At 39.0% G+C, this 16,460-nt stretch overlaps 1 protein-coding gene and 2 non-coding genes across 3 annotated transcripts; 1 reads left to right on the top strand and 2 right to left on the bottom strand.

The window, feature by feature from the left end:
• Positions 1-403: 403 nt before the first annotated feature.
• LOC141905382 (uncharacterized) lies at positions 404-16,103 on the top strand. The gene is made up of 43 exons (XM_074794226.1): positions 404-467; positions 781-809; positions 1,607-1,730; positions 1,827-2,149; positions 2,262-2,388; positions 2,470-2,616; positions 2,698-2,717; positions 2,811-2,928; positions 3,005-3,121; positions 3,273-3,374; positions 3,725-3,969; positions 4,187-4,358; positions 4,442-4,580; positions 4,658-4,790; positions 4,865-5,033; positions 5,391-5,599; positions 5,760-5,955; positions 6,063-6,185; positions 6,266-6,373; positions 6,584-6,685; positions 7,098-7,345; positions 7,550-7,721; positions 8,030-8,168; positions 8,290-8,582; positions 8,704-8,906; positions 9,279-9,465; positions 9,784-9,894; positions 9,995-10,111; positions 10,207-10,308; positions 10,387-10,637; positions 10,760-10,931; positions 11,021-11,162; positions 11,253-11,551; positions 11,639-11,844; positions 11,930-12,122; positions 12,309-12,431; positions 12,638-13,570; positions 13,778-13,986; positions 14,118-14,267; positions 14,374-14,524; positions 14,851-14,877; positions 15,036-15,197; positions 15,389-16,103. Exons 1-43 carry the CDS (start codon positions 404-406, stop codon positions 15,634-15,636), a joined length of 7,605 nt encoding a protein of 2,534 aa, XP_074650327.1. The 3' UTR covers positions 15,637-16,103.
• Trnag-ucc (transfer RNA glycine (anticodon UCC)) lies at positions 5,066-5,137 on the bottom strand. Its single transcript has one exon. It is a non-coding gene; the product is annotated as a tRNA-Gly (tRNA).
• Positions 6,742-6,813, bottom strand: Trnag-ucc (transfer RNA glycine (anticodon UCC)). Its single transcript has one exon. It is a non-coding gene; the product is annotated as a tRNA-Gly (tRNA).
• Positions 16,104-16,460: the final 357 nt, after the last annotated feature.

The raw sequence follows: 16,460 nt of genomic DNA, 5'->3' as shown, positions 1-16,460 counted from the left end.
AGATCAATAAGTTAAATCAGAAATAAATCATAAAACCGATATTTGCACGTATGGACAGATTAATCAAATCTGTCAGCAAATCGATAAGACAGTTTTAGATGAACAATTCAATGTTTTTAGGAAATTGTGTTCAAAAATGACTTTTAAATCGAGAATCCATACGCCATTTTTAAAATGTATCATTCATATTTGAAAGCGCCATCGAATTAATGACATCGACAAGTGGTACATAACATGAAAAAATCTAAAACAATTGCAACGCGGGCGAGAACTGCCTATTTGATGAATAGAACTACCGCATATCGGGCCAAAGTTATTGAAAAATTATTGAATTTCGGCAAGTATATAAAGCAGTCGATGCAATTAAAGTTGTTCAGTTCGCGTTTCAAATCAGTGCAGTAAAATGCGGATTTGGACGGTTTTCGCTCTAGGCATCATTGTCATAGCTATTCTCATCGGGAACGGTGGTAAGTAATGATGCATTGAACATTGAATGACGTGAAACAACATCCAACTAGCTAAAAAATAATGCAAAAACGTATCAAATGGATAATTAGATTGAGACTTAAATACATTAACGTCACTCGTCATTTTTGTCTATGTCAACCACGTATTAGGGAAATTTCAGCTCAATTTGAATGAATATAACAAAGACAAAATTTTTGATTTTTATAAATGAAATATTTTTCAATATGTCACCTACGTCGTGAAGCTGTTGCGGGAGATTGCGTTAGAAATTTAAAAAACGACTGCATGCACTGTTCATACCTATCTTTATAGATGCAGAAACAAATAAAGCGTCTGGCAAGGTAAGCATCATTCAAATTATCATTCACATTGAAGGCAATATTTTTCAATTTTAAGTCATTAAAATGTGTTTCATTCGATTTCATGATTAGAATACGATCATTTGGCCTGGTGTGTTATTCTCAAATATATATAAACGAGTTGAAGGCCATTTCTTTATAGGACTTGCGCGTGACCTAATAGGGTTGCGTGATGGGTCTGCGCCTAACTCACTTGACGTCACAGCACGTCATAATGTCCATTTAGCAGAAGCGTCTAGTCACGGTATTTGACGAGGGACAATAGTAACAATATGACGTGTGTGACGTCACGTGAATATTAACTTTAGCGTTGGGGACGTTGTTGACGTCATTGCACTGATTCATAGCTCATTGGCGATGATGTCATTTGATTATGATGAATAAACTAACTTGTAACTTGTAACTTGTAACTTGCAAGAAGTGAAAGCAGTCAATCATATGGCGTGGCCTCGATACTGATTGTCACTATTCACATCATGGGCGCATTTGTTTGAAATCGGTTTATTATAGAGACCGGTTTATGTCAGTTTAGTCCCAAACCGGTTAGCCGTAGTGAAAACGAATGCGACAAAACGAAAAGTCAGTTTGAGAGAAAATGTACTTCTTCCGCCATACTGGAAAAGTCGGTTTGATGTATAAAAATCGCTCGCCGAACGGTTTACTCGGTTTACGCAAACTGTTTAGGTTTACGCCTAAACAAAGACGTCGGCAAGACGATTTTCCTACAAACCGATTTCGAACAAATGCGCCTCATGTTAATGATATTATTTATTCAAAAGTCAGGTGGTGACGTGTGTGAAGACACGGGAAAGAAGAATTATTGCGACTACATGGTAAAAAATGATAAATGTCGTACCTCAAATGCAAGAAAGAAATGTGCAAAAACGTGTGGACATTGTAAATGTATGTAACTACATCAGTACATGAAGGGTGAATTATATATCTACCATTATAACTAATCATAAAAACTGATACGTATCTAATTGTGTATATTTTTAGCGGGAGGAGAAAATCCATCGAATCTGAAAAATGAAAAACCGTCGAAACGGAAAAATGAAAAACCGTCGAAACCGAAAAATGAAAATCCGTCGAAACCGAAAAATGAAAAACCGTCGAAACCGAAAAATGAAAAACCGTCGAAACCGAAAAATGAAAAACTGTCGAAACCGAAAAATGAAAAACCGTCGAAACCGAAAAATGAAAAACCGTCGAAACCGAAAAATGAAAGACCGTCGAAACCGAAAAATGAAAAACCGTCGAAACCGAAAAATGAAAATCCGTCGAAACCGAAAAATGAAAAACCGTCGAAACCGAAAAATGAGGTATTGGAGTAAATATATTTTCAGATATCTTTGTATTCTTGAGTTAAGAGTTAGTACAGAATATCTGTGTAAGTAACCACATCTGTCAGAAATCTATCTATCTTTTTATCAGAAACCCAGCGGTGACGTGTGTAAAGACGCGTATAGTCGGAATGTCTGTAACTTAAAGAAAAAGAAGAATCAGTGTAGTACCTCGAGTGCAAAAAATAAATGTAAAAAAACGTGTGGCTATTGTAAATGTAAGTCAGCGCAGATATGGGAATGTAAAAACACTCGTAATCCCTGATGTAAATCAATTATATATATGCCTGTAATTCTAGCTGGCAATGAAAAACCCCTCGACAACGGGAAATGTTCTGATAAGCGCAGTCACCGTCAGTGTAAACAGTTAAAGAAGGAAAACAAATGTGATACAGATATTGGAAAAACGAAATGTGCAAAAACATGCAAACACTGTATATCATTAGGTTAGTATTTGAGCTAACCTGTTCGTATTGATTCAAGACTTAATCACTTCGCTTACTCGTTCTCACTTTTATTTCTTACAGAGGAACCGAAAGGAAAAGAGGTAATATTGCGATATGCTATTTAATAGGGGAAACGGTATCTTCACAATCGGTTCGGTTATAAATGCAAAGTTTCGCTTATTCTTCTCATTCAGGAAAAGGGATGCCAGGATCGAAAGAAACAGCGATTCTGTGATCGATGGAAGAAACTTGGAAAATGTAAGAAGAAATATGCCAAACGATACTGCACTAAAACATGCGGTGCATGTAAAGGTACACGGTCTGAAGATTTTTCGTGATGTCAGCCAGGTTTTATAAAGATAGAAACTGAATGTTCGCTATTTTGTAGAATGTTTCGATGAGGGTCACTCGAAGACCTGTCGAAAGAAAAGACTGAAGAATCAATGTAAACAATCTTGGGCAAAGAAGAACTGTGGCTGGACGTGTGGAATATGTCGAAAAGTTGGTACGAATATAATATGCTTTATGAATTTACGCTTGAAAATACGTATCTATCTTATGTTCGGAAGGCGGCGACGATGGTGTTTTTATACTAGTTATTACATCAATCATATCGAGCCTATTTGTTTTTACACGGATTCTTTCTCATTTGATAGAGTGTTTCCGAAATAACGACTGCCACAAGAAGGCTCGGTGTATTCGAGGGAAATGTCAATGTCGACGGGGATTCCATGGCGATGGGAAAAAAACCTGCGCAAGTATGTGTTCTTTACCAAGCGATGTCACCGTTATGGAAATCGATCTTTCAGTAAATTTTCGATGATAAATCGCAAATGTGAATGAAAATGTGTTGAGCTCTGAATTGTTCTAATGACTTAGGAACACATTTAAAAAAAACAGTGCACGATCAATACAACAGCTTGTCAGAGGAATCGTTAGGGGAATTGTTGGAACATCGAACTCTTTGTCAGACTAACATTCAAACAGCGATGAATATTATTTCATGGCTGAAACTAATAGACCCTCAAGAACATACGTACTTTCTCATTTGGGATCAATCTTATAATTTTGGGTCCCCAGAAATTAAGTGCGCTACGTTCTTTTTAAGAATCGTGCCAGTGTTCAGCTAGCGGTGACCCTCATTATCGCACATTCGATCAGCAATTGATACACTTCATGGGCACATGTAAATACACGTTGGTGAAGACCCTCATTGCAAACGACAACTGCGCCCTCAATATCGAAGTGAAGAACGAACACCGACGTGGCAAAACCAAAGTTGCATTCACCAGATTGGTCGACGTCGATTTCCAGGGTGTCCGAATTCGTCTGCATCAAAGAAAGAAAGTTTACGTAAGTCATAACTATAAACGATTATCGTTTCCCTGATGATGAGATTTAGTTTGATCTCGAAACGTTTGAAGAATAAAGATTCTACATATAAATAATTGTTTATCTACTTCTAAAACCGAGAAGAGAAAATGTCATTCTACCGGTCAAACTATAAATCACTTGAAAATGAGACTGAAATATCACAGAATTTTTTTAATTGCTTATTCTATCGCTACAGGTAAATGGTAACGAGGTTGAAGTGCCGTATAAGGGCGTCCCGAAAACCTATATCTATCGCAGTGGAAATTATGTAGTGTTGGCGTCGACTGCATGTGGAATACGATTAATGTGGAACGGGATATCTATTATCAAAGTGGTCGTGCCAGGAACATACAGAAATAAACTGACAGGTCAGTTTTCGTAGGTGTTAATAAGTCATCAACTTGGGTCATATAAAAATGCTTACGTAGTTTTACACCATTGTTTGCATTAGGACTTTGCGGTGACTGTAACGGCAAAAAGGACGACTTCAAAACTAAAGACGGTCAAGACGTCTCTAAGAGTAAGAACAGATACTCACTGATCGGAAACAGCTACAGAGTAACGGACGATTCGGATAGACCAACTACCAAGTGAGTAACTATACGTAGCTTCTTCCCTTTCTGTCAACTGTTGCACACAATATTCGATGGGTTTGTATCAAACGTAGATGTGAAGTGGCTGCTGAAGATGTGGATATAAGCTGCCCTGGAAAATGGGAGAATCTGGTGAAAAGCACGAAATATTGCGGTCAATTCAACCGTGTTAAAGGCCCGTTCAAAAATTGCATTCGAACTCAAAACGTAAGTATGTTAGATACATCTGATCTTGAAATCAATATTCTGTATATTTAACGAGTATATCACTTTTGTTTCAGTTGAACGAGAAAGATCTTTTCACCGCATGTAAAATGGACGTCTGCGCTTACCGTGATAACTCCGAGGCAGTGAAAGAAATCGTTTGCGGTCATTTCTCCAATTTAGTGGAGACTTGTTACAATAACGATGATACAACTTTGATCGACTGGAGACGTCCTAATTTCTGCCGTAAGAAGTGAAAAATTCTTTTCAAAAAATCGTGCGTTCGCCGGGAATCGAACCCGGATCCATTGCTTGGAAGGCAACGATGCTAACCTTTACACCACGAACGCCGATATATGAATCGGACATGTGTTTGAATTTTGTAGACATTTTCTCTTTGTCATTGTCGCACAGCTTGTTTTAATCCCCTGATCATTCTATGAAAATCCTAGTCTACGAACCGTTAGAACGCCATGTCATCAAAATTCCACAACATATATCAAAATTCCATAACATATATCAAAATTCCATAACATATATCAAATGATTCAAATCTAGATCAATTTTCATATCACATTTTACTCAATATACCTTATTTTTCAGCGTATCCATGCAACGATCAAAACTCTGTCTACGATTATAAAGCGTCGGCTTGTCCGAACACTTGTGAAGATCCAGATGCATCAGAATACTGCGAAAAACCAGCATCAGAGGGATGCAGATGCAAAAACGGCTTCGTCTTGAATAAAGCTGGGAAGTGTATCCGCGCTAGAGACTGTGGATGTCTGGATGAAGATGAGAAATACCACGAGGTTGCAATTCGCTTCACTTAATTCTAATGTATCAATATAAATTCAGAGGTTTAAAATTTTCAAAATAACTTATAGCTCGCAAAACATATAGAAATGATGTCGGAGTAGATTTGAAAATCAATACTTCCTTATTTTTCTTTTCAATCCATTTCGTTTGTAGAAAAATTCTCGCTGGCTGAACGACGATTGCACGAAACAGTTCCACTGTAAATCTAAAGGCGACAAGAAAGTTCCATCCATCGTCGAAACGAAGTTCAAAGGTTGCAATAAAAATGCCCAATGCGGCATCGATAGAGACGGAAAACCGGCTTGCGTGTGTAAAAAGGCGTTCGTCTTAAGCGGATTCAATGAATGCCGTACGTTCCATTTGTCGATTGTACCTTGGAGTAATCACTCCAAGATTGTACGATGCTAAACGGGTAGTTGAAATCTTACTAGTGTAATATTTTGATTGTCGTAATAGGACCGAAAGGAAAGTGCAAAGATAAGTCCAAATCTGCCGTTTGTCAAAAAAGGAAACGTCAAGGCGCTTGCAAGCGTAAAAACATTCGTAAGCTCTGCCGCAATACATGCGGGGCTTGTGACGGTACGTGCTGTCGATCATCTTTCGAAAAGGCGATAGAAAAAACGGCTTTCATATCTAATTCCTATTGTTTCCATTTTCAGATTGTTCGGATCAGTTAGGAACGAGCCATTGTCGTAAAATCCGCAAACGTGGTCAGTGCGCGGCAAACAAAGACAAATGCGGATATACATGTCGCGGATGTCGTACTGGTGAATATCTCAACACTGTCGTGATATCTAGAAATATATCCTATATTTCTAAATATTCTAAGCTACAGTTACTTGAAGAATCTCTCTTAATTGACGCTTCTCTTATAGTCGTTCTATACATGTACTACATCCTTCTTTACAACGTATGATACTGAATTGCGAATAAATTTGTTTTATAAAGAACAAAAAACAATTTCTTTTTCTCAAAAGGTTGCAATCGAAACTCGGACTGCGCAAAGAATGCTGTCTGCTCACGTGGAGAGTGTAAATGCAAGCGTGGATTCGGTGGTGACGGAATCAAATCCTGTTCAAGTAAGATGTGATTTATATACATTAATTGAAATCTTAAAAAAACCAAAAGTAACTTGTGCGTTCGCCGGGAATCGAACCCGGATCCATTGCTTGGAAGGCAACGATGCTAACCTTTACACCACGAACGCCAGATGATGTCCTCAACCTATTTTACTATCATTGACTCTCGTGGTAAATCGGTAGGTAGATCAGTAACAGCTTTAGATTACCTTCATCTACATAAAGGCCAAGAAGCCATTTTGAAAATATATGCATTCCCATGTTTGTCTGGAAATAAAACAAAAATGATTATTTATTTTGATTGGACACTTTCTTATTTAATGGCAAAGTAACTTAAATACTTTACACCATTACTGTTTATCATCTTAAGTGACCACTTAATAACGCTTAATTTCTTATTGATACTATCTAGAATCGTGTCAATGCCAAGCAAGAGGCGATCCTCACTTTAGAACATTTGATGGTCAAATACTTCACTATCAGGGTATCTGCAAATACACGCTAGCCAAATTTCAAACACCTGACAACGACCCGTGCACGTTTGACGTCGAAGTGAAGCTGGAGAGGAGAGGAAAAAATAAACGGGTTTCATTCATCAGAATGGTCGATTTCAAGTTCGCCGGGAACGTCATTCGAGTCATTAAAGGCGGAGATGTTTATGTGAGTGAAATTCAACGATTGAAATTAAAAAACAAGAGATTTTTCATATTACGGTTTTAGATTTCTTTATTTAGCAGATGAATCTCCATTCAACATTTTGTTAATGCGTAGAAATCAACTTAGTTAAGCTCTGCATTCTGCTTATATGATGAAGAGCTATCATATCAGATTTTTAACATTTTTTTGAAAATATCTTGTCTGAAGGTGAATGGAGAATCGAGGAATTTACCGGTAACGGACATTGCGAATTTAGCTGTTACGAAAGCGGGAAATTACGTTCTGATGGAAGTTGAAGATTGCGGAATACGAGTTTCATACGACGGTGTACACGCTGTCAGTGTCGATGTTCCAAGACAGTTCGCGGGTAAACTAACAGGTAAGGCAAATACAGTTCGTTAAAATCACCCCTTGTAAATGTAAGTGATTCACCTGACTTGCCACAGCATCGCTTTCATCGCTTTTTAGTAATGGATAAGTGGTTAAGTGTGGTCATGCTCTCTAATGAAGCGCTGACCAAATTTAACTTGGGTCTGGTCCGGGCCAAATCGTCTCCGTGTGATCGCAGCTAGCACCTGAAACCTATATTCCAGAAAAACGCAAACAGTCTTGTTGCAAAAATGACTACACCCATACCTCTCTCCATGCCTCTTGTTTTTCGTTTATCTATATCTATTGATTAATCAGGTATTTGTGGTGATTGTGATGGCAAACCGAACGATTATAGAACCAAAGCCGGAAAGGACGTCAGCCAAAATAAGAATAGATATTCATTAGTCGGTGATAGTTACAGCGTTAAGGATGATTCAGATAAACCAACTAAAAAGTGAGTTCACGAGAATGATACGTAAAAACCTATTCAAATAGTCCGATGGAACTTTCTGCGGCAGTGTATACGTATTGATTATCAAAAAAGTGCCGTTTTGAAATATGTATCATTTTTCTAGGTGTGTCACGCCAGTAAGTGCACCTGAATGTTCGGCCGCCGAAAAGGAGCTAATTAAAAGCAAAAAGCACTGCGGCATGCTGAAAGATAAGAACGGACCATTTGGGGCTTGCGTGGCTTCCGGAAAAGTGTCCGTAGATGAAATATTCGAAAGTTGTGTTTATGACATGTGCGCGTTTGTTCGAGACGATGCCCGTAAAGAGGTTTACCTGTGCAACATGTTGAGCAGTTTATCCGATGTGTGTTTGTCTAACGCCAACATTGATACTGACTTCAGAACGGAGAAATTCTGCGGTGAGTTTCCCTAAACACCGATGTGTCCCGGTCCAAAGTGAGATGACAGAATGTGATTTTTGCATATTCAAAAATATTTGTTCATTTTTGCTTATTTCTAACTGTCGTCTATGATTTACAGCGATCAAATGTTCACCGAATTCTCATTACGAGGCGAGAATGACAGCTTGTCCGGCATCTTGTGCGGATCCAGACGCTCCTGATAACTGTGCGGAGGGGGAGCGCGAAGGATGCGAGTGTAATAGTGGATTCATCCTCAGCGGTGATAAATGTGTCCCGACCAGTAAATGCGGATGCATTGACGAAAAAGATCGTTACAGACAGGTAAATGTGGAAAGAGCATCTGAATGGGGGCATTCTGAAAAGGACGTTGCAACAAACAATTAGACGATGATACACAATTTCCCGTGTAAGAAGAATACGTGAAAAATCTCACAGAAAAAATGACGATAATTCTGTTGTAAGTGAATATATTAAGCAACGCTTTTTGAGCTTCATTCTAATTGCCATCATCGGGCATACTGTATACAGTAACAGTATGCCCGATGAATGAAGTTAAAACGTTGCTCAATATGAATGATTACATACAACAGAAATTTTCTTCAGGATTTATTGTGAGATTTTTCACGTATTCATGCTTTTACGAAAGCAATAAGACATTTTGAATTTTGAGAATCGTCTCATTAACGTCTTTAGGTCAACGCCTTCTGGATGTCGAAAGATTGCAAGAAGAAGTACACTTGTATCAACCCGGTAGGAACTCCGACAATTTCTAAAGAAACTACAAAAGGGTGTCACGCTAATGCTAAATGTGCGCTGAAACGTGGACGCAGAAAGTGTATCTGTAAAAGTGGGTTTACTGGCGATGGAAATACATGTACTGGTAAGCATCATACTGACGTTAGCTTTTTTTAAATCAGCTCCCAGTTTTTCAACCGGTATTTATAGCGGCTATACTCAGGAAGAAAGCAATCCATTGGCAGAGATCGAGGGCCTGAGAGTTGCTGTATTCTTGATTTTTTCTTCGGGCGAGATGATCTCCTATATAAAGTCTCTATAGAACGTTGCAGGGTGTAAAGGCAGGCATAGGTATAGGCCTTGCTACTGTTAATAAGGCCCGCCTCGTCCCGGCGTAAGAATACTGAGATTATGACTTCGGTAAGAATTTGTAATAACTACAGAAATATTTACGATTATACAGATTGTAAAGATAGGAAGAAATCCAAATATTGCCGTCGAGTTAAGAGAAAAAGACTGTGTAACAAACAGATATATGCTAGACGTTGCCGCAAAACCTGCAACGCCTGTGACGGTACGTCTCCTCGACTCGAAATAATGATTAAAGATTCTTGCTTGTTTCAAACATCGACTAAAAGGTTTTACATCATATGCATATGTTAATCGCATTGCAGGATGCTTTGACGAGGAAAAGAAAGGATTTTGTAGAAAACAGAAAAGAAAAGGGAATTGCAATAAAGCCGACATCCAAGCGGTGTGTGGATACACTTGTCGAGTATGTCGCCAAGGAGGTAAGTTTTGCCAATTCGGATGGTTGTTTTCCATTCATCAACTATATTAGAGAGGGCCCAAAACCCTTCATTAAAAATTGTTCATTTTGATATAGATTGTGATACGCATGCCGATTGTGCCGCTAATTCCAAATGCGTTGATGGTGTATGCAAATGCAAGCAGGGATTCTTTGGAGATGGAAAAGAGGGATGCGCACGTAAGTGAAAGAGTGAGGACTGAAACTTTAATATGACACGACATAGCGAATGATAAGATGATTTTGCTTTACTTTTAGCGGCATGTGTCTGTCAGGGTCGCGGCGATACACATTACAAGACTTACGACAAACAGAAAATAGATTTCATGGGTGTTTGCAAGTACACGTTGTCTCGATCTACAACCAAAAAAGACCCGTGTGCTTTCAATATCGAAGGAAAACAAGAACGACGAAATGGCAAAAAGAAAAAGAAGGTCTCATTCTTACGACTGGTAGATTTTGACTTCCGAGGTCATCGATTCAGGCTTATGTTTGGTGGCAAAGTATTTGTGAGTAGATTCGTAAAAGCTTTTGGTTTCTTGCAATGAAATTGAGGCATGTGGTAAATATGGAAGCAACTGCCAATCCATATGGTTGATGATCTAAACGAGATTATTGTTCGTGAACTTAGGTCGACGGTGTACGGGTGGAATTGCCTTATTACCAGATCGCTGGAGTAACAGTTGATATGGATGGTAAATTCATGTTGGTTGAGTCGGAAGCTTGTGGAATTCGGGTGAGTTTTGACGGCAAATCTCACGGAATTTTCGAAGTACCACCGACATACAAAAACCAAATGACAGGTATGAATTTCGGAAAACATTTTTAATGCCAAGAAGTTTCATCGTCACGTAAAGATCAGTTCTAAGCATTTTCGAATTACGTACATCAGGTATTTGTGGCTCCTGCGATGGAATTAAAAAGAATGATTACGTCACGAAGGATGGTCAAGATGTCCGTTCCGAGAAAAGCCGAAACTCAAAACTTGGAAATAGTTTTACCGTAGTCGACGATTCAGATAAACCAAGTACCAAGTAATGAACATCTCGGAATGTTGAAATTCATGGTATATGACAATGTTTTTGATCGAACATTCAGTTGTCTAATCCAACCGATAATTTCAGCTGTAAAGCAGAAGATCCAGATATAAAATGTTCGGCCAAGATGGAGAAAACTGTGCTGCAAAACGACCATTGTGGACAGATCATAAACCCGAAGGGGCCATTCGGAGAATGCATTGCAAGTGGACGATTGGCAAAGAATGTTATCGCCGATCTCCTTCACGATTGTAAATACGATGTCTGCGCGTTTGCGGACGACAATAAAGCCAAGAAAGAACAGATCTGTGCTGCGTTAGCCAGTACGGCGGCGGCTTGCAATGAAATCGGGTTCTATCCCGAATGGAGAACGAAAAAACTCTGTCGTACGTATCTACGCGTGCCTTAATCTTTACGTAAATAGAGGTCAATTTGTCGTCTTCAATTTTCGTGTATTAAAATTTTGTTATTAGCGTACAAGTGTCCGAAAGGAACGACTTACAAACCTCGCGTGCACGGGTGCCGATCTACGTGTCAGGATCCCGAACCGCAGGAAAACTGTGCTCGACACGATAAAGAAGGATGTTTCTGCAACGGTGTCTGGAGTGACAACAGATGTATCAAACTGTCCGACTGTGACAAAGACAGCTGTGTAGACGATGACGGCAACCGATTTGGAGTAAGGAGAAAATCGTAATATCGAACGAAAATGATGTGGACATGAATTTCGAATTTATCTCGATATTGAAATATTATTTTTTCAGATCGGTAAAGTTCGGTTTAGTAAAGATTGCAAGAAGAAGGAAAAATGCGAGAAAACTGCTAAAGGACCCGTGTTTAAATCTAAAGTGCTTGGCGGCTGTCATCCAAACGCAAAATGCAAATTGAAAAATGGGGCTCCTAAATGTTCTTGTAAAGCAGGATTTAAAGGAGATGGCAGAAAGAAATGTGAAGCGCGTACGTTGTCTTTCTCTCCCTATCACTGATTGTTTGAGATAATTCTGATGAGGTCTTACAAACATTTATGTTTTTCATAGAAATCTGTCGGATATTCTGCTTATATTGACCGCATTTTATGCTTGCCGTGGTAAGGCTTCCATTCACTTTCAACTTAAAAGGCAGACTTCCGCTTTGTACTTCCAGGAAAAGACCCGTGTGAGCTTAAACGATGTTTGACTAATGCAAAATGTACTGTTACTAAAGATAAGGCGATTTGCTCATGTAAGAGAAAAAAAATCAAATACAACGACGTCACTGGATGTCAAGGTAAAATCTTCCTATTGCAATAAGATGTTATCATCAATTTGATGTAGATAAGTTACACAAGGATCATTAGTTGCACTTGCATTTTCCTTTTGAAGATTGACAGTTATTACTTTCTTGAATGATTCTATCTGCCATGTTCGTATTGTTCTTATATTGATGGACACTATTACTAAAAGCTAGCTTTTATGATGTCTATCCTGTTACAGAACCTGTAACGACAGTTGCATCTCCTCCTGCTATGACCACGACCACTGAGGAACCCGATCCAGTACCAGCTTCTCCAATATTAACAACGCAAGAGCCGCAGGCAACAACTCAACCTAGCAAAGGCACCGCAGAAAACCCAACAGTTCCGGAGGAGACTCCGGGTCCAACAGAACCTACAACTGGACCTGAAGAAACCTCGGCAGCTCCTACAGAACCTACCACTGGGCCAGGAGAAACATCAGCAGGTGTTACAGAACCTACCACTGGGCCAGGAGAAACCTCAGCAGGTGTTACAGAACCTACCACTGGGCCAGGAGAAACCTCAGCAGGTGCTACAGAACCTACCACTGGACCAGGAGAAACCTCAGCAGGTGTTACAGAACCTACCACTGGGCCAGGAGAAACATCAGCAGGTGTTACAGAACCTACCACTGGGCCAGGAGAAACATCAGCAGGTGCTACAGAACCTACCACTGGGCCAGGCGAAACCTCAGCAGGTGCTACAGAACCTACCACTGGGCCAGGAGAAACATCAGCGGGTGCTACAGAACCTACCACTGGGCCAGGAGAAACCTCAGCAGGTGCTACAGAGCCTACCACTGGGCCAGGAGAAACATCAGCAGGTGTTACAGAACCTACCACTGGGCCAGGAGAAACATCAGCAGGTGTTACAGAACCTACCACTGGGCCAGGAGAAACATCAGCAGGTGCTACAGAACCTACCACTGGGCCAGGAGAAACCTCAGCAGGTGCTACAGAACCTACCACTAGGCCAGGAGAAACATCCCCTGCTTCAGAAGAAACCCCTACAGTTTCGGAAGGACCCAATCCGAAATCTACACCCTTTGGACAAGAGGAAACTACAATTGGTCCTGAACCTACAAAACCCACAGAACCTGCAAAACCGACCGGTCCCCCGGCTGTCATTCCAAGTAAGTCTATCTAACTTATTAACACACATCATACCTAAATACTGAATTTAATTTTATTTAATTTTTTTATCTCTTGGGTGAGATCGAAACGTCGTGTATTCTATATATTTAAGATTGAATAAATAAATTCTTGTTTTTAAATTCTTTTAATCTGCAGATAGTGGGTTTTTATCTTATTTTCATTTTATTATTCTTTCATTTCTTAAGTTGACGATGATAATAATAGATATTTCATCGCGAAGCCTTACGTATTACCAGCACCAAAACCATCTCCACTTGGTATAGAATCGGGAATCATTGAGGATAACGCAATTACTGCTTCCTCTGAAACTGAAGGTAATGAGGCAAACAAAGCTCGACCTCTAAGTGGATCGGGATGGATTCCGAAATCGACAGATACACAGAAGTGGATAAAGGTTTGTTTATGAAATATCCTTTGAATATTTTATAGGGTTTATCATATTCAAAATAAAGACATTGTAAAGTGTCTATTGATTAGTCATTTGACATTTATAACATAAAAAGCTTTATCGCTTCCTTTTTCAAGGTCGACCTTGGAAAGACAATCGCCATACATGGCGTAGGTACGGTTGGCCATTCGGTGAAAGATTATTGGGTTGTTAGATATAAGATCTTCATCAGCGATGATGGGAAAACGTGGACCGCATTAAAAGACAAGAAATCCGGCAAAGACAAGGTAGTATTGAATGGTGAATGCACCGAAGTGTGGTGGTCTTCAGGAAATGTCGTCCGCCAAGCATAACTAATATTAAGCTGACCATCATCTTCCTTCCATTCATTAGAAATTCAAAGGAAATGACCAGAGAAATAAGTGGAAGATTACTTGCCTCCATAAATACTATGGAAAACCGGTCGAAACCCGATTCATTAAGATAGCCGTGCTCAAAGAAAACAATAGAGTAGGATTGCGTATTGAACTTTACGGTTTCAGAGGTAAACGTAGTTTTTGTCATAAAGCATGCTCAAAACGTATGAGCAATATTTTCGCATATGAAATTGTGAACTCATTCGTGGACTTGTTCTACAGTCAATTATTCTTAAATGATAAAATCTTCTTGAAAATGATATTTTTGATTAGCCTCTCTGAAGAATGTATTTTGATGTTTCAAATCAGAAATATAGTTTTCGAAAATATGTATGTCCCGGTTTCATTACTAGATAGCAATGAGATTGCAATCGAACGAACGCATGAGTGCAAATAGAGGAATTTCTGAGTAGATTTCGTTTAGAATCTGAAAAAAATCTGTTTGTCATTTCAGAACCAAACGATCCTGTTTATATCAAGGGTAAGTAGTATAACGGTTAATTATGTTTAACATGTGATACTTCCATTCACGTTGGACTTCCATAATTGTTATCCAATTAGCGTTAGATTAAGGCTTCGTCCGCAACACGTCATTTATAAGTGGCTTCATTGTTGTTGTTGTTGTTGTCACACTTTTAGGCATATTGAAGGACGCGTGGACGAAAAAACCGTCTGGTTGTCGATGTTATTTTGACAGAAAGTCAAAAGACTGCGCGTGCTGCGAATCTGGTGGCTGTCAATGTCAGAAAACCTTCAAACACCAATGCGTCCAATGTGGTTACGCTAGCAACTGCGGAAAACGTAATTTCTAGACTAACACAGTTTTTAAATCAAAAACATCCTAAATACATTCATTTCAATTAGTATTCACATGATTCATACAGATTGAATTGTTTGCGTTGCTATTTTACTCTTCGTCAAAACACTGGATAATGTTTTACGTAGTCGGTTGTTAAATGTAATCTGATTCTATTTTGATTCCAATTTTCCAGTGAACATCAAACCGAAGTTCCTACAAAAAGACCCTTGGACACGTTCATTTACTGGGTGCGAATGCGACCACGACCCTAGCCGTAATGACTGCGCTTGCTGTCTGAACCACGGCTGTCAATGCGGGGTCGATAATCCGAACCAGTGCCATCAATGCGGTAGGCCGGATACGTGCGGTAAGAAAGAAGATATATTTGGCCCGAATAAGGTGTGCAAACCGAAGTCTTGTCTGGCCAGTAGCAAACCTTAGAAACTATCGTACACAGTACATTTATCACATATCTATTACTCAAAATATTTGCGTGGTCGCAATTTTGGTCACCATTTCAATTAATGCTATGACATTCCGGTATCTATCGGTTTTAATAATCAATGAGCAATTCCTGCATAGATATCCATTAGATTAAAGCTTCACAAATGCAAGGACATTTCTGTAATCAATATATAACGCCAGCGTACGTATAGACCCGTTTAAGCAGTACACACAAAAATCAAGGGTGGTTAATTTCCTGGCAGCGTCAGAGTTTTCATGAACGAATGTTTTGTTCATTTTTGTGAGTTGAAATAACTGCAATTACTGTAAGTAAATTCATTTAACGATCTATTTAGAAAATGGTATTTTCAGTCCATAATACACTGTGGTTAAGTTTCGTCTGTGTTTATGGCTATCCTATGCTCCAAATGCTTTTATTCGTGGCTATATACGCAACATTCTACCTGTCAATAAAAATATCTGTATGAAAATACGAGTTCTTTTTTTTTGGATTGCGAAAATCGTGTGTTTCAACATTTCAAATGAAATCGTTAGGCTGATGTTTGCAAACATGAGCAAATACCGATGAAGCTAATCTTGTCTTGTTTATCGTTATAAACCTGGCGGGTATGAAGAGATAATACGATATACGGAAATATCTTTAATTTCTACCACAAGGACTCCAAGCCATAAGCGGCTTTCTTCTATAATTCTTATATATAGTTTTTTAGATAGCACAAATTAATTGTAGTACGACGTGAGTACGGAACTTAAGTGTGGAACTAACTAAGTGTATGTGATTCACAACTACAGTAATCTAA

The sequence above is a fragment of the Tubulanus polymorphus genome, chromosome 5 (genome assembly GCF_964204645.1).
Source record: "Tubulanus polymorphus chromosome 5, tnTubPoly1.2, whole genome shotgun sequence".
NCBI classification, from domain to species: domain Eukaryota; kingdom Metazoa; phylum Nemertea; class Palaeonemertea; order Tubulaniformes; family Tubulanidae; genus Tubulanus; species Tubulanus polymorphus.
The sequence above is the reverse complement of the archived record's forward strand: the minus strand, read 5'-3'. Positions and strand labels throughout refer to the sequence as shown.